The sequence below is a fragment of the Carassius auratus genome, chromosome 5 (genome assembly GCF_003368295.1).
Source record: "Carassius auratus strain Wakin chromosome 5, ASM336829v1, whole genome shotgun sequence".
Taxonomy (NCBI): Eukaryota; Metazoa; Chordata; class Actinopteri; order Cypriniformes; family Cyprinidae; genus Carassius; species Carassius auratus.
Window position 1 is genome coordinate 20,043,958 of NC_039247.1, and position 27,744 is coordinate 20,071,701.

The 27,744-nt window shown below is 36.6% G+C and overlaps 1 protein-coding gene across 1 annotated transcript; it reads left to right on the forward strand.

The window, feature by feature from the left end:
* Positions 1 to 538: 538 nt before the first annotated feature.
* LOC113080102 (complement C5-like) lies at positions 539 to 27,737 on the forward strand. Its single transcript, XM_026252326.1, has 42 exons — positions 539 to 792; positions 1,036 to 1,231; positions 1,393 to 1,546; positions 1,686 to 1,756; positions 1,845 to 1,939; positions 2,178 to 2,260; positions 2,357 to 2,447; positions 2,843 to 2,948; positions 3,021 to 3,156; positions 3,268 to 3,383; positions 3,492 to 3,692; positions 3,883 to 4,074; positions 7,552 to 7,758; positions 7,852 to 8,013; positions 8,153 to 8,279; positions 8,403 to 8,471; positions 8,573 to 8,675; positions 11,589 to 11,698; positions 11,811 to 11,892; positions 12,013 to 12,095; positions 16,731 to 16,867; positions 17,466 to 17,687; positions 17,868 to 17,928; positions 18,010 to 18,099; positions 18,272 to 18,484; positions 21,677 to 21,761; positions 21,921 to 22,080; positions 22,158 to 22,256; positions 22,348 to 22,519; positions 22,629 to 22,834; positions 22,929 to 23,081; positions 23,183 to 23,245; positions 24,211 to 24,304; positions 24,393 to 24,432; positions 25,904 to 26,006; positions 26,094 to 26,168; positions 26,278 to 26,383; positions 26,472 to 26,555; positions 26,809 to 26,898; positions 27,000 to 27,083; positions 27,201 to 27,342; positions 27,596 to 27,737. The coding sequence occupies exons 1-42, from the start codon at positions 725 to 727 to the stop codon at positions 27,735 to 27,737; spliced, it is 5,073 nt and encodes a 1,690-aa protein (XP_026108111.1). The 5' UTR covers positions 539 to 724.
* Positions 27,738 to 27,744: the final 7 nt, after the last annotated feature.

A 27,744-nucleotide genomic window follows, 5' to 3' on the forward strand; every position in this document is an offset into this window, starting at 1 on the left:
AAAAGTATGCCACCTAATTCAACTTAGAAACTATAATCATATTGGCTATACAAGTCATTTCAACTCGTTTTTAAGACTCTGTCTTGTTGAATCTTGAATAACTTTAACATTACAGTTGAAATTGGTTAAATTATTTGATGAGTTTAAGTAATGTATGTTGCCATCACTTATTTATCTTATTTTGTACAATTAATGATACAGAATATCTACGTTGTCTTATCTGAGAACCCGCAATGAGTGCTTTTCAACATCTATCCATAGTGGGTTTCTGTTTAAATGTTTACATTTTACTCAAATTCAGTAAATCAATGACAGAAGTAAATAGTCGAGTTGATGTCCAAAAGTTACTAGAATTGCACAATAATAAAACATCCCATGGATGAAAAAAAAAAACATCTCCATGAAATCCCCTTTTAGTTGAAAATGGTTCTGAGCTTTATTTTCATTGTGACTTGCAAAATGATTAAGCAAACTATACAGTGTTGGTAGAATCATTTCATAATCTAACATTAAACTTTTACACATGAATAGTTAAACTAATCATTATGACTGATGTATTTCGCAGTCATCATATTTAGACTATAGCTATTCTTACTAAAACTAAACCTCAAAAACATTTTTGGGACCTATTTCAAGACAGCTGAGCTAATAAGTAACTTAAAGCAAGCAAAGCAGATAGGCTGTTGATTTGGCTGACAAAACAAATGCCTGGAGCAAACAGTCTATGATGGCACGTTTATTTTTGCTCTGTATACTTCATCTTTTAATCTGCATCACTGTCCAGGAAAGTGTGTAAGTTGCATTTTACATCATTTAAAATTTTCTACTGAACATAAATACTGGTCTGAATTATCAAAAGCAGAACTGCAAAACAACAAAAAAAGAAAAGTTAACTAAACATAACCTTCTGTACACCCGTGAAAATCCATCATGTTTGTGTGTAATAGCCATTTACATGTTAAAATGTTGATTTATTGTTTATCTGCCATGCTCTGAAAGTGACCCACAGACACAAATATGTGTTTTGTTTTACAGATACTTAATCACTGCACCTAAACTGCTGCGACTCGATGCTTCGGAAAAGGTGGTGGTGCAGTTGTTTGGCTATGAGAATGAAATTACAGTAGATCTTCACCTAAAGAACACACTAGCACCAAGTTATAAACAATATGCATCTGAGTCCCTGAAACTCAACGCTGAGAATAACTATCAAGCTTCGGCTACTTTACGGGTGGGACTACAAATTTAAGATCCCAGAATTTAATTGTATTTTTTGTCTTAAAGTTGTTGTTGTTGTTGTTGTTATTTATGGTTAAAAAACATTTGGAAAGTGTTGCCCCATTTGATGTTATTCGTGAGTCTTGAATTCTTTCTTTTTTTTCTGTTTTCCAGATAATGCCTACAGATTTCCCTAAAGAGGACAAGTATGTCTACCTTCAGGCGATTTCCTCTGCTTTCACGGCACATGAAAAAATCCCAGTCACTACAGTAAACGGTTTTCTCTTTATCCAGACTGACAAGCCAATATACACACCCGAACAAGAGGGTCAGTATGATAAAAATCTATTGTGTGTTAGAGTGCGAGTTTTATGAAGAAAACGGCTTGCCACAGAGAAAGATGGAGTGAGTAAGCAAAGAGAGATTCACGTCAAAGCAATCCTTTCAATCTGTTTGTTTTCTTATAGTTCAAGTGCGTGTTTACTCCCTCAACGAGGAGCTGAGGAAATCTAGACGAACCGTCACCCTTACATTCGTGGTGAGTGTCTGTCTTCACAGCCTCATACCTCACATGAATTATGATTTCTATATGTGATAACCTTATTGATGTTTCAACTTCCTTTTAGGATCCTAATGGTATCAAAGTAGAGATGATCGATATGACAGACATCAATGGAGCAAAGCCACTTCTTCCACCTTTCAAAATACCTTTAAAGCCAGTGTAAGACACACAGTCTGTTAGTTGATCTGATGTTTAAATGATTATATTAGGAATAATAGTGAATTTCTATGGCGGTCCAGCTGGATCAAACTGGTTAGTTCTTGTCAATCAGATAAAGTTTGCTAAGAAATGAAAGTCTTGCAGGTAAGGCTATTAAAGAAGAATGTTGAATGCAGGTCTTTTCATTAATCTTTTTTTTTTCTCTGTAACATTTTATTCACAATGTAAATTTCATTAGTTATGGCTTATGGAAGATTTTAGCCACCTATGCAGACACTTTTGAAACCACTGCCAAGGCTGAGTTTGAGGTCAAAGAATATGGTAAGAATACGGTTGTTTAAAAAAAAAAAAAAAAGTAGACAATGTTATGTAGACATTCAGTTTCCATTATATCTTAAATCAAGCTATGTTTTTCAGTGCTGCCTAGTATTTCACTCCACATTCAGCCCGAGGCCAACTACGTCAGTGAGAAGAACTTTGAATCTTTCCCATTGAAGATTTCAGCCAAGTAAGTTTTTCCTGTTTTACCTCATGTAAATACAGTACCGTTCAAACATTTGTGGTCAGTATTATTTGTGTTATGTTGTTACAAGAAATTATTGTTTAAAATAAATGCTATTTGTTTTGAATAATCTGATAATCAAAGAATAGTGTAAAAACAAAAAACAAAATTCACACAAAAATATTAAGAAGCACAATTGTTTTCAACATTGATAAAAATAAATGATTTATGAGCAGTAAATCAGCATATTAGAATGATTTCTGAAGGATCGTGTGACACTGGAGAAATGATGCTGAAAACTCAGCTTTGCATCACAAGAATAAGTTTTAAGAAAACTATTTTAAATTGTAATTATTTTTTATATTTTGCCATTTTTGAAGTTTTTGTGTATGTGCTGGCAGATATGTTCATGGAACACCAGTTAGTTCAGCAGACATTTTCGTGACATTTGGATACAGTTCTCCAGAGGAAACTGTCATGATACCAGCAACCTTTTCAAGATACATGGTCAGTGTGTGCACTCAACTAAACAATTTTTAATGTTTGAAGTCAGAGAATACATTTTGGCTTTTGTTTAAGCTGAGAGATGGAAAGACAGAAGTCAACTTAGACATCAAGTCAGCTTTGTCAACTATGCCAGATGGGCCTCAAAGTCTGAGCGCCATGAAAGAAAACAGCTTTCTTCGAGTGAGAGTTTTGTTACAAGAATCAACTGGTAAGTCCAGTTAGTTCCACAGATATAAGAGTGTGTTATCCAGATTTAAACCATCAAGCAAATAAATGTGACAACCACTTGACAACACTGGAAACCCCTCTTCATTGTCAGGTGGTATCTCCCAGGAAGCAGTGCTCTCAAATGTAAAATTTGTGGAAACTCCATTTACACTGAATCTGATTTCAACACCTGCTTTCATCAAACCGGGTCTACCATACGCTATGAGAGTAAGAAACCTGTCTTCTCAATCAAGTAGTTTTATTATATTAGAACAAATGTATATATACGTAAATGTTTAATCCTTCCTAACATTTTTGGTGTTATTTTGAAACCAGGTCTTGGTGAAGGACCCTTTGGGTAAACCAGTGCAAGGTGTGTCAGTCACGACAAGGGCAACAATAAACACAGCTGACAAAGAACATGACACCCTCAAATTCTCAGGATACAAGGATACATTGACAGTGACAAGTCGGAAGGATGGAATTGCTTACTTCACCTGTAATATACCAGCTAATGTAAAACAAGCTGAATTCACTGTGAGTAAAACTGTGGCCCTTTTTTTTTTTTTTTTTGAAGGGCCCATTCAGTGAATATTTCAGTCAACCATAAGTCCTGAGTGATATATGAGTAGGTTAAAAATACAGAGATACATAGTCTAATCAGGTAATTATTTATCAAGCAAGATAACAAGATACTAAATATTCATTTATATTGCACTCATTTTAGTTTGAGACAGAAGATCCTTCTTGGAGTCAGGATCCACTTAAACTAAAGGCGGAATCATATGTGTCTGTCAACCATCGTTACCTGTACATCAATTTGCCTGAATCCTCAGGATTTGAAGTCGGACAGTACATTTCCATCGACGTTTACTTTGAATTTCGTGACTTCCTTTCTCTGAAGACCTTCAGCTACCAGGTAAAATATGTTTACATTTATACATTTAGCATAAAGACACGTTTATCAAAATCAGCTTACAAAAGAGGAACTAAAAATTAAAAAAAGTTATTTTTACCATCTGAATTAAACTCTAAAGTCAGTACAGGTTTCAAGTTATTTGGTTAAGCTTTGTATTTATTAAACTCTTTTCCAATTTCTCTTATGTGACATTTCAAGTATCATTTTGAGCCTCACATTATATATTTCTTTAAAACAATTTAAATCATGACAACTCTTGGAAGATTTTAGCATGGTGATGGATATGACAATGAGGATAGAATTCTGTATTTGGTCTTGGCGGAAAAGATCTGAAACATCGGTAGCAGAAATACAACAACATGCTGTCTTCCTCAAACAACCATCTCTGATGTGAACAAGGAACTTCAGAGAATTCTAATGAAGCACAAGACTGCAAATTGAAACATCATTCACGTGGGGAATAATGATATTGGGAAAGAGCAGTCAGAACTCCTTACGTGAACTCTTTCAGTCGTTCATCAGAGGACCACTCCCAGCAAGGGGAACGTTTCCACGTTTGCTTGGACTGAACACATGGCTACAAAGAATCTGCTGTGCAAAAGGAGTCAATTTCTTCGACAACATCAATCTTTTCTGGGGTCATAGACAGCTGTTTAAACTAGACAGCCTCCACCCAAACAAACTTGGTGCAAGAGTGCTAAAGGACAATATCTACTCCTCCCTCCATCATCCTTCAGTAGTGTGTGCCAAACCACTCAATCTGAATGGCACACACACCTGGACAGAGTATGAGTGATGACAGGACATCATATCAGCTTCCGAGTCATCATGTGGTTGACACATCCCACAAGAACACTGATAACATTACGCAGCCACAACAATCACTGCTCAAGGACACCATCCTGTCTGAACCCAAAGAGCTGATTACAGACCGACTGTAACGCATCAGAACAGCTCCAAGGCTCAGCACCCAAGTCTGACTTTCTGGAAAACAGCTAGGGAAGCCAGGACAACATATTTCAGCCACCGGAAACACCAAAGCCACAGCCCTGCTCACCAGACACATTATCCCTCTTTCCAGCATCTCCACTTCTAAGCTTCTCACAGAAAATTGAGGAACTAGTGTATGCTGGGACTAAACTCTCCCACTCTTTTTCTGCAAGCCCCCAGATATCAACTTTAAAATGGTGGGCCCCACAACCAATTAAACCTGTGTGACCAGTCGTCCACCTCTTCCTGTGAGAGCTTTCTGGCCACTGCAACAATGCCAGTGCCCAGACCCTGCTTCTGCTGTAGGTGAACAAAAAAAAAAAAGACACTGATAACAGCTCTCTGTGATGTGTGTCGAGTCCCCTTTACAATAACAGAAATATTCAGAAAAGTTTACAGGACAAGTGGGAACCCAGTGTATTTTCCCTGTTTTTTTCATCATGTGATAGAAAGTCTAAGGCCTTCTCAAGCCCTACGGCTGACAAATCTAATCTGCAGCCTGATATGCATCAAACTAATATTGCTGTAGAGACAAAATACAATGCCATCAAGTTAGCATTTTTAAACATTCACTTACTAAAAAATAAATCATTTCTAATCAATGACTTAATAACCACAAACAACTTGGATTTTATGTTTCTTAACAAAACATGACTTGAAAACTGCAGTTCAAAGGTCCTCAGTGAAACAGTTCCTCCTAACTTTACTTTCATGAGTGTCTGCAGGACTGTTAGGAGAGGTGGAGGTGTAGCTGCTCTATTTAAAAATGTCTATCAATTCAAGCAAGTGTCTTTTGGTCAGTACTTGTCTTTTGAATATATAGGGATTGTATTAAAAGGTGCTCCACACATTCTTTTTATAATTGTTTACAAGCCTCCAAAATACTCTCCAGCCTTTGCTGAAGAGTTCACAGAAAAATGCTATTGATGATATCCTCAGAGTTTGACTGTTTTGCTATTGCATGGGGTTCTAATATTCACATAGATAATTCCGAAAACAAAGACACAAAATAAATTATAAACGCTTTAAACACTTTTGATCTGATTCAGCATGTGCATGAACCCACACACAAAAATGGAAATATTGTAGATTTAATCATCAGTAGAGATCTAAATATTGCTAAATGACTACAGCCCCATTGACTCCCTCTGCCAATGCATTGATGAAATTAACAGTTGGATGTGGCATTTCTTCAGTGAAACAAGGAGAAAACTGGAGTCATTGCATTTGGAAACAAAGATGAAGTTCTCAAAGTGAATGCATACCTTGACTCTAGGGGTCTAACAACTAAAAATCAAATCAGGATTCTAGGTGTGATTCTGGAGTCAGACCTTAGTTTCAGTAGTCATGTCAAATCAGTAACTAAACTGGCTTCCAGTTACATTTAGGATTGATTTCAAAGTACTTTTACTCATTTATAAATCACTCACTGGCCTAGGACCAAAATACATCACAGATATGACCATTGAATATAAACCTAAAAGACCATTCAGATCACTAGGATAGAGTCAGGTAGAAATACCAAGGGTTCACACAAAACAAGGGGAATCTGCTTTTAGTTATTATGCCGCCTGCAGTTGGAATCAGCTTTTTTAGCACAGCTCAGATGTGCTAAAACATTAGTCACATTTAAATGCAGACTCAAAACTCATCTTTTTAGCTCTGCATTTATTGAATGAGCAATATGCACTGTCCGTTCATGTCTAATCATTTTCTATTCTTAACTGTTTTAAATTGATTTTAAACCTTTTAAATCCATTTAAAATCATTTTTTTTAAGTTTTAAAATTCTGTATTTTATTTGTGTGATTCTTTTTTTGTCTTCTTGTCTTTTATTATAAAGCACTTTGAATTACCATTGTGAATGAAATGTGCTATATAAATAAACCTGCCTTGCCTTGGCTAGTTTATTTCAGAGTTTGGGGGCTAAATAGGAAAATGATCTGCTGCCCGCAACTGATTTTGATATTCTAGGTATTATCAAATTGCCAGAGAGCCAAAATGTCATTTATTTCTGTGATGACAAAGCTGAATTTTCAGCATCATTACCCCACTCTTCAGTGTCACACAGTTCTTTCAGATTTGCTGCTCAAGAAACATTTTTATTATTATTATTATCAATGTTAAAAACAGTTATGCTGTTGAAGGCATTTGTGGAAGCAATGATACATTTTTTCAGAAATCTTCAATGAGTTTAAAGTTAAAAAGAACAGCATTTATTTGAATCTTTTCTAACATTATGCATGTTTTTACTGTCTATTTTTTATCAATGTTATGCATTCTTGAGATTTTTAATATAAGTAGTAATTTCTTTAAAAAAAAATAGTAATAAGTTTACTAAATCCAAGCTTTTGAATCCTCATCTGCTCTGACACAGTCTATCTGAATGACTCATGTGTTATGTTATAGTTTTTTGGGGGCTGCACTGAATTCAATCTATATTTATTCCAGTGAATCATCTACTATGATGCAATCTTTTTTTTCTCAGATCATTTCCAGAGGAAAAGTTGTGCAGTTTGACACAGTTAAGTGGGGTGGTGTAAAGAGTCAGAACCTCAACATTAAAATCACCCCTGACATGGTGCCATCTGCTCGGCTAGTGGTGTACTACGTTCTGTATGGTGAAGAAAAAGCAGAGCTGGTGGCAGACTCCACGTGGATTGATGTGAAGGCTAAATGTGTTAACAATTTAAATGTAATGCTTTTTTCTCTGCCATCTGTAATTTTGAAGTGTTTTATCATAATATGGATGCATTGTGAAATCATAACTCATCTGAATATATTTCAGGTAGACATATCAACTCCCGACTTACAGTATGTCTACAAACCCAAAGATAAACTCCAATTAAGAGTGTCATCTAAAAGCAGAGAAGAATCACTGGTGGCCTTTTCTGCTGTTGATACAGCCCTATACAACCTAAAATCTAATGACAAGGACCCTCTAAAAAAGGTGAAATGGAAGATATGTTCAAAAATAACTTGTATACAGTCAAACATTATGTTTTTGAGGACAGTAACATCATGTGGATTGTGCTTTTAAAGATGAGAACTACAAGTTAATATCATGAAAATGTTTCTGATTGTCGCAGGTGCTACAACATGTTGAGCGAAGTGACTTGGGTTGTGGAAGAGGAGGAGGCAAAAATAATGGTGATGTGTTTGACCGTGTCGGCCTTATGTTCATCACCAATGCAAACGCCAAAACCTCTAGCACAGGTACAAGCTCAGTTTTAAGTTAATATGTGTTATTTGTTACATTTAAACATCTCACTACAGCACAAAATAGTTTTCTGAAACAGACAAATGTATTCTCTCATTTTTTATTTTATTTTTTTGCAGAGGGGGTTTGCTCCGACTTGGTTAGGCCAAAGCGTTCAGTTGACCTGGCACAAAAGTTTGAGCAATTGGGTCTGTTTGCATTTTATGTCTGAAAAACAGTATAATATAATACTTTTTTATCATAGCGACATCTTCAAAAGCACATTTCTTCCCACATGTTTGTTCTATAGCCAAATCCTTTGGGTTGTACAAGGGTTGCTGCTCCTCTGGGACAGAGAGTAGCCCGATACTCGAAACCTGTCAACATCGTTCAGAGAGATTGTCTTATCCTCCGTAAGGAACTTTTAAGTGCTTTTAAATTAAATCCATTTAATTTTATTCTTACATTAAATTTTCTCCAGGTTACGTATGTAACCCTAGTTCCCAGAGCGAATGAGACGCTGCGTCTAAGCGTTATGGGATTGACCCCAGCGTGACCACGCTCTGAATCATATGTGTAATCAGTCCAATGGAAGAGACATCATATGCCGATGACGTAGCAACCAGAAAGATATAAAAGCACATGAAGTGGAACCTGCGTCAGCTTCTAGGAATGAAGCAATAACTCGCAGAGATGTCAGAAATATGGCCCTGAGATGGAGCATCTCATTCCCTCTGGGAACTAGGGTTACATACATAACCTGGAGACATTCCCCTTCAGGAACTCGAGCTGCGTCTAAACGCTATGGGAATGACAATGCCCACGCTGCCAGACTTGCAGATGCCCTGCATAGACACACCTGCTAATGCCTTGGAGGCTTAAATATCTCGGGTTGAGTGAGCCTTGTCCCCCAAGGAGAGGGAAGATCAGAGGACTCAAGGCTATAAGATAGCATCCTGATCCACCATTTAGTATAAGCTTCTCTGGTTGGAGGCCTCAGCCTCAGTGCACTGCGGGGGAAACATGTAAGAAAAGGGTGTCTTCCCACTGAATTGCCACCAAGAGGGGTGTGGTAGGCCATAATGGCTGCCATGGAGACATCTAGGGTGGAGTGGGTCAACCATGCAGATAAATAGGCATGCAGGAACTCCAGAATAGGGGTGTTGCGATATACCTGTCTTAAACGACAACCGTGATATTCAATGCAACAATTATGGTTCCCATAGCATTTTGACGCAGCAACTATGCAATTTTGTTCTGGAGCCTATAATTAGATATTGCTACTGTAATTGATAAGATAATTTAATAATAAAATAATAAACTACAGGTTGCTTCTCAATCAATTAGAATGTTCAATTCAAGAAGTTTTTTCATTCCAGTAATTCAACTCCAGTTGTGAATCTTGTGTATTAAATAAATTAAATGCACACAGACTGAAGTAGTTTAAGTCTTTTAATTCTTTTAATTGTGATGATTTTGGCTCACATTTAACAAAAACCCACCAATTCACTATCTCAACAAATTTGAATACTTCATAAGACAAAAAAAAAAACAAAAAAAACATTTTAGTTAACTGTTGGCCTTCTGGAAAGTATGTTAATTTACTGTACATGTACTCAGTACTTTGTAGGTGCTCCTTTTGCTTTAATTACTATTTCAATTCGGCATGACATGGAGGTGATCAGTTTGTGGCACTGTTGAGGTAGTATGGAAGCCCAGATTTCTTTGACATTCCTCTTAAGGCTGCGGTTCTCTTGATTGGTTGTGCATCTTTATTCTTCCTCACTTTTTCCTTCCACTCAACTTTCTGTTAGCATGCTTGGATACAGCACTCTGTGAACAGCCAGCTTCTTTGGCAATGAATGTTTGTGGCTTACCCTCCTTGTGAAGGGTTTCACTAACTGCGTTTAAATGGACCCTATAATCCGATCGTAATAGGACTAGAAGCACAATTAGAATAAAAGTCACATGTAAACACGTCAGTCGGATTGAGTTGGCCAGATCCGACTAAAATTTCAATCGGATTGTAAGGGGTGGTTTATTACTTTTGTAATCTGAATGAGAGTATATGTTAACACTTGTTCGGATTGAAAACCAAAACTGGAAAGTAGCACAGCAGTTCATGTGCTGGTCATCGCCTAATTAGGACCCGAAGTAGATAAATATCACATGTGCTTTTTAAAACAGCATGCGGTAGCAGCAGGAAACTCTGTATATTCATGCAGTGTGCACATGTCAGAAGAGTAAATTCGATCAGAAGCTTGTGACATATAAACGCGCATATCAACTAGATCACTTTATTCAGCGTTCATGTAAACACTATGTTCAGATTCGTCAATCAGAATGAATTAATTCCGATGGAAGCAAAAAGTGTCCATGTAAATGCACTTAAAGATTGTCTCGTGCTTTTTTGAAGCTTTGATTGTGTTTACAGTGTGCAATATAACATGTGTTCATGTTTCGCGTGTAAAAAAAAAAACTAAAACAATAATTTCACACAATTCACCCATTCACCTGTATACCGCTGTTTTCACTGTCATAAAAATGGGCTGATGACTTCCTTGTTCTATAAAGTCCCTCCTTCACAAATACGTAACAAGTTCTGATTGTGCCAGCGGTTTCTGTGTTGTGATTCGACACCAGCTGAGCGAACGCTGCCCTCCTGGAAACACGATTGGGCTAGTTTTGAGAAGCAAGTGGGCAGGATTTGTTTTGAAAACCTGGCAATCCTGATCCGAACCATAGACAGTAAAAGAATGCACGTGCTGGAGATGTATTTATAATCACTGGAGCGCTTTTACTGACGAGATGCACATGAAAATCGCATTCGCCACGCCCACGCCCCCTTTTTTGTGTATTCCTGTGGGCGGAGGTTAGTCATTACTGCAGGAACTAGAGGGCTGTAGTCCAAACGGGTCGTTTTTTGTAGGCGAATTCTGTTAAATAAAATATTTCGCTTTGCATTGAACTTTGAGCTTTAGAATTTTACAGATATTATTTATACTCTTAACAACAACATTACACACTAACTAAAGTTTAAAACATGGGATCACGAAGAACGGGACCTTTAAATGTGATTCCAAATCATCACAATTAAAAGAACCAAAGACTTAAACTACTTCAGTCTGTGTGCATTGAATTTATTAAATACACGAGTTTCACAATTTGAGTTGAATTACTGAAATAAAAACTTTTCCATGACATTCTAATTCATTGAGAAGCACCTGTATATATATTATACTTAATGACCTGTTTGTTTTTGTGTAAAGTGTTCAAGTGAATCATTTCATTTGACATTTCATTTCATCTTTCTAAAAAAAATCTAGAAATTTTGATGCAACTCAGAAGAGGCGGTGTAAGTATGCTTTCTTGAGATGTTGCACCGAAGCTGTGAAGCTCCGTAAAGAGGTGGATAAAATCATACTAAGTCGCACAGGTATTGATGTTTTTTTTTTACATGCATCATTATCATAATGAACTTCTATAGCAACTTTAGATGACCAACACATGTAAAGGCATGATCTAAATTTCTCTGTTACAAAATGCAGCAATGGTCTTTCTGCTGGATGGGATGCCATCTCTTAGGAGCTATTTCCCTGAGAGCTGGTTATGGGAGGAACACACCAGCAAGTAAGAAACCTTTGAACTGAACCATAATATACTTTTTTTTTTTTCTTCTTCTTTATTTCACGGATAAATTTAATAAATAAATAAAAATGACTCTCTGATAACTAATTTAATCTGTTTAAGGTCTGGCTCAGTAAGCATTACCAAAATTATTCCAGACTCACTGACTACATGGGAGCTCAAAGCAGTTGGGGTATTCAGTGAGGGTGAGTTAACAAGCTGTATGTAGAATATTTGTTTTAGCTTCACCTGGTGGCTGAAAATGGAGTTGCTGGCTGAAATTAACGGTGCCCGTAAGCAGGGCCGGCTCTAGAATATTTGGTGCCCAAGGCGAGAGAGCAAAAAGTGCAAAGTTACAAAGTGCAGCTTTAAGCACGAAACAAAAATATATGTGTGTTTAAGTTACGTGAGGGTTAACGTTAGTTGATTATAACAGACAAGCAATTATGTAAAATGTATAATAAACAAGAACTTACCGGTAGACGCCTCAATAAGACTGCACTCAACGAGTTTTTCTCTCACAAATGTATCCATGTGCTTTTCTGACAAGAAAAAAACAACATTTTGAATTATAACTTACATGTAAAAAGACTTTATAAACCACAAAAGCATCAAATCACCTCACTAACACGGCCTACGTCACTCGCTGTGCGTGCGCGCACTTTGAAATGGCCTGAGACGTCGATTCTTTTCTGGGAATCACTTTGTTCGAGAATTACTGAACCGGTTTATTTGAACCGGATCGTCGGTTCTTTTAGACCTGCGGTCCGACTATATTGTACGTAATTTGTATGATTTACATGTCGATATGGACAAATGCAGGCATTTACATTAAAGCAGAAAGTCGTATTCACTTATCTGAACTCATTTGAATCACTTAAATGTTAAATTCGCTTGTCAGTGTCACAAACTAATTTCTCCTCTATTTTCACAGATATTCGCATATTTCAGCCATCTGTCACTGTCTGAAACGTAATAAAACTGTATTAAACTGTCGTTTTAGATACCTTAACACGATTATGCAAGTAACGTAATGGTTGCCTGTTTGAGGTAAACTGTTTATCATTTAACGTAAATAATGTTGGCCTATAGAAATTTAACAGTATTGTTGCTGCAAAAAAAGTTATAATTCTTCCAATTTAAAATAATTATTAAAGAAACATATTAACTAATGGGAACAACATATTATGTCATTGCCACGAGATCATTTTGTCGAGGTAACGACTTCCTTATGTCGTGGCCTCGAGATGCTATGTTGAGGGAACAACATCCATTTCTCGTGGCCAGAACTTCTGATGTTTTTCTCGTGGCCACGAGTTTAATGCGTAAACAAACCTGCGTGACCATAGCAACCCGGGATTTTCAGAGATGGATTCCTACATATTTTATTTTGAATGACGAAATTATTATATTATTTATACATATAAAATTTCTGCATTTACATTATGAAATTGTATGTTAATGTTGAGCATTTACAGTACGCTATTATTTATAAAGGTATTCAGAATGTTAAGTAAAGAGATCGAAATTGAAGCAAAAAAAAAAAAAGAATAAACCCAAAAAAAATAACCAATAATAATAGGCTAATAATAATAATAATGTACACATATTACGGGGAAAGACTATCGGTTAATGGACTTAAAAGACTGTAGGATGGATAAAAAAAGTTTTTATATCTTATTATGCACTTTATGTAATATTTATTTATGATAAACTTCATTGGAATGCTGACAATCGCATGTAATACAGCCTGGTAGCCAAAGCAAATGGTTAATATAATAATTACTTAATTCAAGATAAAATATTAATGAATCCATCTCTGATAATCCCGGGTTGCTATGGTCAAGCAGGTTTGTTTATGCATTAAACTCATGGACACGAGAAAAACATGTCGTTCCCTCAACATAAGAAGTCGTGGCCATGGGAAATGGATGTTGTTCCCTAAATATAGCATCTCGAGGCCATGACATAAGGATGTCATTACCTTGACAAAATGATGACGTGGCCACGACATAATATGACGTTCCCACAAATTAATATCTCATGGACACAACATATTATCACGTTCCCACAAGTTATTATGTCGTGGCCATGACAAAACTAAGTAAACCGAACAAGTAACCTTACGGGCACCGTAGCAATTGCTAGATAGGCTGAAATAACATTAACTATTGTGTCTGATCTACTTTTTATGTGAATTATCTAGCTACTAATTAACTACAAATTACAGTAGTACATTAAACCTATAAATGGTTAGTCCATTCGAAAATCTAAATTCTGTCATCATTTACTCAGCCTTATGTCATTGCAAGTTTGTATGATTTTCTTTCTTCAGTGAAACACACAAACAAACAAAAATGTTTCTTGTCCATATAATAATAGTCAAACAGAACTAAAACTATTTAGTTCCCATCATTAATATCAACATTCTACTATATATATATATAGAGAGAGAGAGAGAGAGAGAGAGAGAGAGAGAGAGATACAGTATAGACCAAAAGTTTACACCTTCTCATTCAAAGAGTTTTCTTTATTTTCATGACTATGAAAATTGTAGATTCACACTGAAGGCATCAAAACTATGAATTAACACATGTGAAATTATATATGGAATTATATACATAACAAAACCGTGTGAAAGAACTGAAAATATGTCATATTCTAGGTTCTTCAAAGTAGCCACCTTTTGCTTTGATTACTGCTTTGCACACTCTTGGCATTCTCTTGATGAGCTTCAAGAGGTAGTCACCTGAAATGGTCTTCCAACAGTCTTGAAGGAGTTCCCCGAGAGATGCTTAGCACTTGTTGGCCCTTTTGCCTTCTGTCTGCGATCCAGCTCACCCCTAAACCATCTCGATTGGGTTCAGGTCCGATGACTGTGGAGGCCAGGTCATCTGGTGCAGCACCCCATCACTCTCCTTCTTTGTCAATAGCCCTTGATGCCTTCAGTGTGACTCTACAATTTTCAGAGTCATGAAAATAAAGAAAACTCTTTGAATGAGAAGGTGTGTCCAAACTTTTGGTCTGTTCTGTATGTGTATATACAGGTCCTTCTCAAAAAATTAGCATATTGTGATAAAAGTTCATTAATTTCCATAATGTAATGATAAAAATTAAACTTTCATATATTTTAGATTCATTGCACACCAACTGAAATATTTCAGATCTTTTATTGTTTTAATACTGATGATTTTGGCATACAGCTCATGAAAACCCAAAATTCCTATCTCAAAAAATTAGCATATTATGAAAAGGTTCTCTAAACGAGCTATTAACCCCATCATCTGAATCAACTAATTAACTCTAAACACCTGCAAAAGATTCCTGAGGCTTTTAAAAACTCCCAGCCTGGTTCATTACTCAAAACCGCAATCATGGGTGAGACTGCCAACCTGACTGCTGTCCAGAAGGCCATCATTGACACCCTCAAGCGAGAGGGTAAGACACAGAAAGAAATTTCTGAACGAATAGGCTTTTCCCAGAGTGCTGTATCAAGGCATCTCAGTGGTAAGTCCGTGGGAAGGAAAAAGTGTGGCAAAAACACTGCACAACGAGAAGAGGTGACCGGACCCTGAGGAAGATTGTGGAGAAGGACCGATTCCAGACCTTGGGGGACCAGCGGAAGCAGTGGACTGAGTCTGGAGTAGAAACATCCAGAGCCACAGTGCACAGGCGTGTGCAGGAAATGGGTTACAGAGAAGCAGCACTGGACTGTTGCTCAGTGATCCAAAGTACTTTTTTTGGATGAAGGCAAATTTTGCATGTCATTCAGAAATCAAGGTGGCAGAGTCTGGAGGAAGACTGGGGAGAAGGAAATGCCAAAATGCCTGAAGTCCAGTGTCAAGTACCCACAGTCAGTGATGGTCTGGGGTGCCATGTCAGCTGCTGGTGTTGGTCCACTGTGTTTTATCAAGGGCAGTGTCAATGCAGCTAGTTATCAGGAGATTTTGGAGCACTTCATGCTTCCATCTGCTGAAAAGCTTTATGGAGATGAAGATTTCGTTTTTCAGCACGACCTGGCACCTACTCACAGTGCCAAAACCACTGGTAAATGGTTTACTGACCATGGTATTACTGTGCTCAATTGGCCTGCAAACTCTCCTGACCTGAACCCCATAGAGAATCTGTGGGATATTGTGAAGAGAAAGTTGAGAGATGCAAGACCCAACACTTTGGATGAGCTTAAGGCTGCTATCGAAGCATCCTGGGCCTCCATAACACCTCAGCAGTGCCACAGGCTGATTGCCTCCATGCCACGCCGCATTGAAGCAGTCATTTCTGTAAAAAGAATTCCTTTGTGAGAAGGACCTTTATATATATATATATATATATATATATATATATATATATATATATATATATATAGTTAAGAAAGTCATACAGGTTTGGGTGAGTGCATGGACTATCCCTTTAAGGATATAATGTGAGTAACTGGTAGGTTTATAGTAAGTACCTGGCAGAACAGAACATTGTATCCAGTATTTGCTCAACTGGACCCTACAAACCGAAAGTAATTACAGCCACTTTTAGTTTTTTTCTACTTATACTAATTATTTGACTGGTCTGACAGAAGTTAAGATCCTTTAAACCAAATTGAATTAACATGCAAATTGACTGAATCTGTTTCCAAGATGAAAACAGGATGCAACCCACAAGCCACATAAGTAGGTCATGTGACAACAAAATACTGTTTATAAAGTAGCATTTCCAACCATATTCATAAGCCTCACAAAGACGGTGTTCATAACCAACAATGTATTCTGGAAAACATTACCATGTATTGTGCATGCAGACTTTTGTTGAAGGTTTACAATCTCAGACTCTCCTGTTCATTTGGCCAGGGATCTGTGTCTCAGAGGAAAATATTCAGGTGGTCCAGGACACTAGTGTGGATGTGCCCTTGCCTTATTCCATGGTTCGTGGAGAGCAGATTGAGCTCAGGGGTTCAGTCTACAATCAGCGATCGTCAAGCACTCAGGTATAAGGTTCAGTTCTTCATCAGGAGAATGACTTTAAATAGAAATTATAAATTATGATCTACAATAACATTCAGAAGCTTTGGATCAGTACATTAAAAAAAAAATAATACAAATAATTAATACCTTTTATTAATAAAGGATGCTTTTAACTGATAAATGTATCTCAGTGTATGAAAAATGTGTCTCAGTTTCCACAAGGATATTTAGCAGCTCAACTGTTTTCTTTGGCAGTGACCTTGTGTTTCTTGAGCAGCAAATCAGTATATTAGAATGCTTTCTGAAGGATCATGTGACACTGAAGACTGGAGTAATGATGCTGAAAATTTAGCATTGCCATCACAGGAATAAATGGCAGTTAAAAAATATTTAAATATAAAACGGTTATTTTACTCTGCAATAGCATTTAACATATTACTGTTTTTATTGTATTTTTGATCAAATAAAGTGAGCTTTGGTGAGCATAAGAGAGTAACTTCCTTCAAAAACATTTAAATAAAAATTTACTGACTTCCAAACTTGGCAATATCTGTTTATTTATGATCAATAAATTACAGTTCTCTTTCTCTTTCTTTCTATAACTCACACAAAAACGCATAGTTCAGTGTGACTCTGACAGCAACAGAGGGAGTGTGTGTGTTTCGTGGAGCTCAACAGGGGAAAGATGGAAGGCCACATGAAAACAAGGGGCAAATAGCAGGTCGTTCAGTGGCCTTGGTCACGTTCTACATCATGGCATTGGAAGCAGGCACTCATACGCTCACTTTCACTTTAACAACTAAATGGGGCACTGAGAGTGTGGTCAAGAAATTGAAAGTGGTGGTAAGATGCAATACACAGTCAGTGCTAGAAGACTTTTTAACTATTTTATGACAAACATACAGTACAAACATTTTGAATATGATTTCTCATGATATTCTTTAAAATGATGTTTATTGTGAACTAAATCACTTATTATGCCTGAGATTATGATCTGATAGCCTGATGTTCTGGTATTCACAGCCAGAAGGACTTAGAAAGGAAATACAAAGTGGTGGAAGAATAGATCCAAATGGAGTCTTTGGTAAGGACGTCTGAAAAGTAACAGCATGCTCTGTGTTCATGTCTTGACGGAGTCTCACACCATTTCTTTTTCCTTTTTTAGGCACATCCATGCGGAAGCTTGAGTTTAAAAATGTTATTCCTCCAAACATTGTGCCCAAGTCAACTGTGGATCGTATTCTAACAGTTAATGGTATGATGTCTGTGAAGCTTGAGCATATTTGTGGAAATGCTAAATGACACTTTTATATGATATACACTTGTATATCAGATATTGAACAATAATGTTACTTTTATAAACTGTAGATTTAAAATGACTGTTCTGAAAGTTCCAAAAATCCCAGTAACCCCTTCTTCATATTCAGGTGAAGTACTGGGAGAGCTTCTGTCAATAATAAATAACCCAGAAGGTTTAAAACAGTTGACTAGCCTGCCACGAGGAAATGCAGAGATGGAGCTCATGGCACTGCTGCCAGTGTATTATGTCTACCACTACCTAGATAAAACAGAGAAATGGGACATTCTGGGGAAAGATGCTGCAGCGAGTGAAAAGGAATTAAAGAGGAAGATGCAAGCTGGTGAGATGTTTGTTTTATAAGAGTAGAATAAGTAATGTACAATCCTTGAATACTTTTTTTCTCACATTTAATGTCTTTACGTTTTTTTTTATTTTTATTATTATTATTTAATGTCAGAATTTCCTGTACACTCATTTTCTATATAACAGTCAATAATTTTAATGATACTTTTGTATGGAAGTAAAATAATGATATATGTCTTTGAAACAAAGACGCATGCTGAATAGCACTAACTGAAAAAATAATCCATTGCATTAACAGCACTTGCATTTTAATGCCTTGTATTTCCAGGGCTTGCATTTTTTTGCAAATTTAACATAGTTAGTTTAAGCTGTGAATATTTCAATTAAAAATATTTCACACACCTTTTCATAGTTAAAAAAATCTATAATTCATATTCACGTTCCAGAATTCACTTCCAAAATATTCAATCGGTTTAAAAATACGATGTATAATATTCGACTGGCAAATTTCGGTCAATTTTATTTCACTTTCCAAATTCACTTCCACAAATTCAGTGGTTAAAATTTGGCAGATAATTTGCCCTTTCACATCTGGGAGCTGTAGGAATAGCAGTAGAGCACAGAGGCATGATCTCCATCTGCTGTCAGTCGCTCACCAGCAGGTGGTGCAAGCGGCTGTTGATAAAGACCAAAGCAACAGGTGAATTAAGTAATACAGTTACAAAAACTGATCTGCATAAATGGATCAGGCGCTAAACAGAAGTTTTGATTATCGGGGCATGTGGAAAAGCTGAATGTTTATTTCAACATAGACTGTATAAAGGCTGTTACCCGTAGCCTACAAGTAAGCAGCATTCTCTACCATAAAGGAGATTATAATGGTGTTTTACCCAACGCTGATGTACGGAACTAACATTACATCTAAGGAAGCCAAATATTGCTTTCGGTTGTTTAGTTTCCGTAACTTTGTGTCATGGCATGTGCGTCGCTGTGCTGGAATGCTGGGGATCCCCAGTGTACATTGTGGAAAGTGAAATAAAAGGGACTGAAATCTGTCGAATATTATACATCGTATTTTTAAACCGATTGAATATTTTGGAAGTGAATACTGGAACGTGAATATGAATTATTGATTTTTTTCATAATTAAAAGGTGTGTGAAATATTTTTAATTGAAATATTCACAGCTTAAACGAACAACTATGTTAAATTTCAGTACCTAAAAATGCAAGCCCTGGAAATAAAAGGCATTAAAATGCAAGTGCTGTTAATGCAATGCATTATTTTTCAGCTTTTTTGTTTCAAAGACATATATCATTATTTTACTTCCATACTTTTGATCCAACAATAATTACTATTTATTATCAGTATAATATAAAATAAATTTTCCACACTGCAAAAAAATTGTTCTTCTTGTTTTACCGTACAAATATCGAAACATTTTAAATCCAGCTATATTTTCTTAAAGGGATAGTTCACCCAAAAATCTAACTTATGTCATTAATATGCTGTTCCAAACATGTAAGACCTCCTTTTATCTTCGAAACACAGTTTAAGATATTTTAGATTTAGTCCGAGAGCTCTCAGTCCCTCCATTGAATCTGTGTGTACGGTATACTGTCCATGTCCAGAAAGGTAAGAAAAACATCATCAAAGTAGTCCATGTGACATCAGAGGGTCAGTTAGAGTTTTTTGAAGCATTGAAAATAAATTTTGGTCCAAAAATAGCAAAAACTATGACTTTATTCAGCATTGTCTTCTCTTCCGTGTCTATTGTGACAGAGTTCAAAACAAAGCAGTTTGTGATATCCGGTTCGCGAATGAATCATTCGATGTAACCCGGATCTTCTTGAACCAGTTCACCAAATCGAACTGAATCATTTTAAAAGGTTCGCGTCTCCGGTAAGCATTAATCCACAAATGACTTAGGCTGTTAACTTTTTTAATGTGGCTGACACTCCCTCTGAGTTAAAACAAACCAATATCCCGGAGTAATTCATTTACTCAAACAGTAGACTGACTGAACTGCTGTGAAGACAAAATTGAAGATGAACACCGAGCCGAGCCAGATAACTAATGAAACATTGACTCGTTCATGAGTCAAGAATCCCTTGCATCAGTTTTCGGATCACCAGTACTTCTTCCGGACAGTTCGATTCAATAAACCGGTTGAAGAAAACAGTTCACCGGTTCTTTTGCGCTTGACGTAATGGTGTCATTGGCGATGATTGCCCTTGATTCAAGCCTTCAGTTTACCTGGGATCATAACATTAGAACAGAATCAGTTCAGAATCAATCACCAAAAGAATCAGTTCAGTTCAGACGCTCCGTGTGTCAGTCTGCTTCACGCTGAATCACACATGCGCAGTATCATCAGCTCCCCGGTTCTTGAATCGGACGAGTCTGACAGAAACGGTTCTTGACTCGAGAATGAGTCAATGTTTTGTTCGTTATCTGGCTCGGCTCGGTGTTCATCTTCATTTCTCTCTTCACAGCAGTTCAGTCAGTGTACTGTTTGAGTGCATGAATTATGTCGGGATATTGGTTTGTCTGAACTCAGAGGGAGTGTCAGCCACATCAAAAAAGTTAACATCTTAAGTCATTTGTGGATTAATGCATATTGGAGATGCGACCGTTTAAAATCATTCAGTTTGATTTGGTGAACTGGTTCAAAAAGATCCGGTTACATCGAATGATTCGTTCGTGAACCGGATATCACAAACTGCTTTGTTTTGAACTCTCTCACAACAGACACGGAAGAGAAGACAATGCTGAATAAAGTCGTAGTTTTTGCTATTTTTGGACCAAAATGTATTTTCGATGCTTCAAAATATTCTAACTGACCCTCTGATGTCACATGGTCTACTATGAAGATGTTTTTATTACCTTTCTGGTCATGGACAGTAGACCGTACACACAGTTTCAATGGAGGGACTGAGAGATCTCGGACTAAATCTAAAATATCTTAAACTGTGTTTCGAAGATGAACCGAGGTCTCACAGGTTTGAGGGTGAGTTATTAATGACATAATTTAGATTTTTGGGTGAACTATCCCTTTAAGATATTCAGTCTTTGTTTTCTGAGATATGCATCAAAATTAAGTTTTTGCTTGAAAAATATCTGCTAGTGAGGTAAAAAAAATAAATGAAAAAAAAAAAACCTTGTGAATCCTTAAGCAATCTTTATTCCTTTAGTAATTTTACTTAAGTTACTTCACTGTTCCTTTCTAGGCATCACCAGCATCATGTCATTCAAGCTGAAGCATGAACATGCCTTTAGCATGTGGTCGAAGAAGGACATATCAGCCAGCACCTGGTAATCAACTGCTCAGTTTCTTAGTTTTCCTCACCGGTAGCTGGAATGGAGTGTGTTTTTTGTTTTGTTTTAGCTTTACATACTACAGAAATAACAGTGCACACAGAGATTAAGTACCAATCACATGCTACATTGCACATGTGTACAAAACCTTTTCAGGGTGACGGCTCTCATAGTCAAGACTCTTGCTGACATGCATGAATATGTCTCTTTGGAGTCTGAAGTGCTGATAAATGCCATCCACTGGCTGATTAAAAATAGTCAGAATGATGATGGCTCCTTCTCTGAGAAATCACAAACTAATCCACTTAAACTCATGGTAGGTGAATAAAGAGTGTTAATGACATAATACTGTATTTTGTAGTGTTTTTATAAAGATTGTCTGTTTTCTTTAAGGGTGCCGGAGCAGATGTAACTGAAAAGACTATTTTCCTCACATCTTTTGTCATGATTGGAATTAAAAATGCCATGAAGGTCCCGAATGTTAACTTGGAGGTACAACTGGCAGGAAAATCGAACCAATCAAACCTAAATGTTGGATTCTTCAGGCAAATCATTCATATGTGTTTGTCCTTTCTCTCTACAGGTCTTTAAAAATGCTATAGATCGTGCCGCTCAGTACATCACCTCTAACTCAAAGAAGATTGAAAGTGTATATGCAAGAGCCATTGCATCTTATGCTCTGACACTGGTAGACATCCATAGTGTGTCTGCAGTTGGTGTTTATGAAACGCTCAAAAAGCAGGCTCAAGTTGATGGTAAAATCACATTTGGGATATTCCACACACTTTTGAACAAAACATCAGCACAGTTTAGTCCCTGTCATATTTTTAACATTATATGACCCATTTGTCCGTACATTTTCAGGGAACCCAGCCACAGTTCGTTTCTGGCAGGAGTCCAAACTCCGTAAGGATTCATTAAAACCCAGTGAGGTGACGGCAAAGACCGTTGAAACAACTGTTTACATCCTGCTTAACACTTTAGTCAGAGGTGATTCCACATATGCAAAACCCATTCTGAACTGGTTAACACAAGACCAGAGATATGGAGGGGGAGTCTATTCAACACAGGTACTCCAGTGCAAGCTGTCATATATTCTGTTTTTGTAAGCTTGTGATCTGTTTTTGTGTGCATAGTTGTGCTCTTTTTTCCTCAAATTTTCAGGACAGTATTCTCACTTTGGAGGCACTTACCAAGTACAGCATCTTAGCTAGTAGAGCCACTTTAGACATGGTGGTTGATATTGAATACAAGACTAAAGGTGACATCAAAAGAATCAGACTAACTCAGCAGAATCCTGTGCATAAACCAATTGAGGTAAGATGTCTGATTTTTACTGAATTATTAAGAGAGGAATATTTTATTATTTTAAAATTCTTTATGAATTTAATTCCAGTCTTCTGTTTTCATTTTTAAAGGTGACCAAAAATGATGATATAATCATCAAAACTGCAATGAGCTCTGGTGTGTCATTTGCCAGTGTAAGTGAGCATTTTATTTAACAAAGGAATATACAATATATCGATGTGATGCTGGTTAATATTGCTAATATTTATTGACCAATACTGGATATATATTTATGCACAGTCATTAACACCCATTTTTTACATTTAGACAAACTTTGCCACCTTCTAGTGCTCACTTAATTTAGGATCTAAAATGGAAAATGGGAATGGTCTTTCATACTTACAGTAAATTTATTATGTTATAATACCTAAATTTGCTCATATCATTTTAAAGTATTAATGTTATATTTGGTGTAATTTGCTTTTGTTAATTTTTTAATTATACCACCCTTGTCATAAATCATATTTATAGGATGGCCTTTCTCAGTGTATACAAGTGCATCTCAATAAATTAGAATGTCGTGGGAAAGTTAATTTCAGTAATTCAACACAAATTGTGAAACTTGTGTATTAAATAAATTGAAAGCACACAGACTGAAGTAGTTTAAGTCTTTGGTTCTCTTAATTGTGATGATTTTGGCTCACATTTAACAAATAGCCCAACAAATTGGAATACTTCTTAAGACCAAAGAAAAATTGTAAGTGAATTGTCTGCCTTCTGGTAAGTATGTCTATTTACTGTACATGTATTTAATACTTGTTAGGGGCTCCTTTTGCTTTAATTACTGCCTCAATTCAGTGTGGCATGGAGGTGATCAGTTGGTGGGACTGCTGAGGTGGTCTGGAAGCCCAAGTTTCTTTGACTGTGGGCTTCAGCTCATCTGCATTTTTCAAAATCATCACAATTAAGATAACCAAATACTTAAACTACTTCAGTCTGTGTGCATTGAATTTATTTAATACATGAGTTTCACAATTTGAGTTGAATTTACTGAGATGCACCTATATTTTAAACACTGCACCAATCCAGATTTTTCTTGTTTTCAAAAACCCTTTGCATTGAACCAAAATCATTAACTGATTAACCTATTTTTCTACAGCTGAGAACAGTGTTCTATGAGATGACAGAAAGCAATGAAAATTGCTATTTTGATATGTCAATTGACATTCATGAAAGTGTCCCAGATTCAGATGGTAAGTTTGGTACTTTTGTCTACTTTCCTACTCTTTGTTTTCTTTTCAAATGAACTTGGTTAAGCTACTTTGATTTCTTTGTGAGCAGATCCTATGCTTTTGTCACAGCGGATTGTGGCCTGTGCAAAGTAAGTCCATAGAAATTCCTGATAAGTGCAAACCCGATTCCAAAAAAGTTGGGACACTGTACAAATTGTGAATAAAAACAGAATGCAATGATGTGGAAGTTTTGAATTTCAATATTTTATTCAGAATACAACATAGATGACATATCAAATGTTTAAATTGAGAAAATGTATCATTTTAAGGGGAAATTAAGTTGATTTTAAATTTTGTGGCATCAACACATCTCAAAAAAGTTGGGACAAGGTCATGTTTACCACTGTGTGGCATCCACTCTTCTTTTTATAACAGTCTGCAAATGTCTGGGGACTGAGGAGACAAGTTGCTCAAGTTTAGGAATAGGAATGTTGTCCCATTGTTGTCTTATACAGGCTTCTAGTTGCTCAACTGTCTTAGGTCTTCTTTGTCTCATCTTCCTCTTTATGGTGCGCCAAATGTTTCTATGGGTGAAAGATCTGGACTGCAGGATGGCCATTTCAGTACTCGATATCCTTCTTCTACGCAGTCATGATGTTGTAATTGATGCATTATGTGGTCTGGCATTGTCATGTTGGAAAATGCAAGGTCTTCCCTGAAAGAGACGATATCCGGATGGGAGTATATGTAGTTCTAGAACTTGGATATATCTTTCAGCATTGATGGTGCCTTTCCAGATGTGTATGCTGCCCATGCCACACACATTCATGCAACCCCAAACAATCAGAGATGCAGACTTCTGAACTGAGCGCTGATAACAACTTTGGTTGTCCTTGGTGGATTGTGTTCACTGACAATGTTTTTTGGAAGTATTCCTGAGCCCATGTTGTGATCTACATTACAGTAGCATTCCTGTATGTGATGTAATGCCATCTAAGGGCCCGAAGACCACAGGCATCCAGTATGGTTTTCTGGCCATGACCCTTACGCACGGAGATTGTTCCAGATTCTCTGAATCTTTGGATGATATTATGCACTGTACTGTAGATGTTGATAACTTCAAACTCTTTGCAATTTTTCTCTGAGAAACTCCTTTCTGATATTGCTACACTATTTTCCGCCTCAGAATTAGGGGAATTGGTGATCCTCTGCCCATCTTGACTTCTGAGGGAAACTGCCACACTGAGAGGCTCTTTTGATACCCAATCATGTTGCAAATCCGACCTACTAAGTTGCAAATTGGTCCTCTAGCTGTTCCTTGCTACCTGTCCCAAATTTTTTGTAGCCCTCATGAAATCCAAAATTAGCCAATGTTTGGCATGAAATGTCAAAATGTCTCACTTTCAACATTTGATATATTATCTATATTCTATTGGGAATAAAATATAAGTTTATGAGATTTGTAAATTATTCCATTCCTTTTTTACTCACAATTTGTACAGTGTCCCAACTTTTTTGGAATCGGGTTTGTAGCTACGTTTTAAGTGTCTCAGTAATATTCTTATTTGTATTCAAATGCATACATTTTAATTCAAATGAAAACATTGTTTATATGTAAAGATACAAGCCACCTAAAAATGAACTTGAAACGGAATCAGGAATCACTGTGATGGAAATTCATTTGCCGACCGGTGTGATCGCAGTCCAGGAAGATCTAGATATGGTGAGGGTCTAAATGCAAATACATTTTTAATGAAGCCATCCCTTGTTTCAGAAAATTTTTGTGACATTATGTCTCTATTTTTTACAGTACTTGAATGGACTTGAGTCTCGGATTTCCAACTATGAAGTCAATGGTGACCAAGTCATCCTTCAGATAGATTCGGTGAGTATCGCTAGGCAGAACAATTTTTTGCCTTTTGACTTTTTGAATTAAAATATGGTGTGTACTTAATTTTGTAGAATATTTCACCTAAACAATACTTATTATGCAGATACCATCAGAGGAGTTATACTGTGTGGGTTTCCGTATTCAAGAGGAATTTGAAACTGGCATGACCAGAGCCTCTGTATTCCAAGTTTATCAATTTAGTAATCCAGGTATATTGTTTATGCAAATGTTTGTGTTATGTCTGGCTGAACTTATTTTGATACATAAAGCAAGCATTCTCATCTTATTTTTTTATAGAAAATAAGTGTATAAAGTTCTACCACAAACAAAGCCGCAAACTGTTACGACTTTGTGAGGGAGACCAATGTCAGTGCATGGCAGGTAAGCCGCATGAAAGACATAAACAAAACAATTGACCAAATAAGTAAATTAATGAACCATTTTGTTGTGTCTTACTTCTTGGGGCTTCTGGTAATATGGTGCCCCAGGCCAATTCTGTCAGTCTTGACCATTAAAAATCTAACACTGCATTTATACCACTGCTGCTCATGTAGTTATCATTTACATCTGTGAGTTTAATGTGTCTGTGTTAACAGTTTGCTCATTGGTATTTTCATGTCCTTTTCAAAATTAGCGGAATGCTGCAACTTTAAATCCACCATTGATCCCAAAATCACGGCTGTACAGCGTAAAAATGACATGTGCAAAGAAAGCATGAATTATGGTAAATACTAATCTTTATGAAGCTTTAAGCCATAAAACATAATTGTCATGTGTATACATGTGCACATCAGTATATAGCATTTACAGTGTTTTCCCCCCTAGCGTTTAAAGTGTTAATTGAATCATCTGAGGCAGGAGGAGATTTTGTGACCTACAAAGCGAAAGTTCAAGCAGTGCTCAAGAAAGGCAAGAGTTTACTGAATATTATTTGTCTGCAATGTTTTAAAGCAAAAAGGCTTGAATAAACAATTTAAACAAGTTTCATGACAGCTTCAATCCATCCTCTTAATTTCTCTTCTACAGGACAAACAGACGACCTAAAAACAGATTCAGAGATAGACTTAGTGAAGAAGGCAACTTGCAGTTCAACAGATTTCGAAGTTGGCAAGCAGTATCTGATCATGACTGCTGAGAGTATTAAGATAAAAAGGAATCATGGTTATAAGTAAGTCCTTGTTTGTTCATTTGATTGATTGAATGATATTTTTTTCATACCCACATCATATAGTACCTTATTCTCACGTATTGTGTCGAGACAAAGTTTTGTTTGACACAAAGAGTCATAATATTTCTTTTGCTAATTTGTTTTTTTGTTTTTTATTGGTTGCATTGCAGGGTCAATTATAAACTGAATGTGTTTCTCATTTACTGTTATGTACAGAAGCCTAGAAACTGATTTTCTTTATACAATGTTTTAGGTATAAATTTCCTTTGGACTCACATGCTTGGGTGGACTGGTGGCCACTTGACTCCGACTGCAGTGATGCTGTGTGCAGACAATATGCCAGTGTTTTGGAGGATTTTGAATTTGATTTCTTATTATCAGGCTGTGAAGATTAAGTGATAA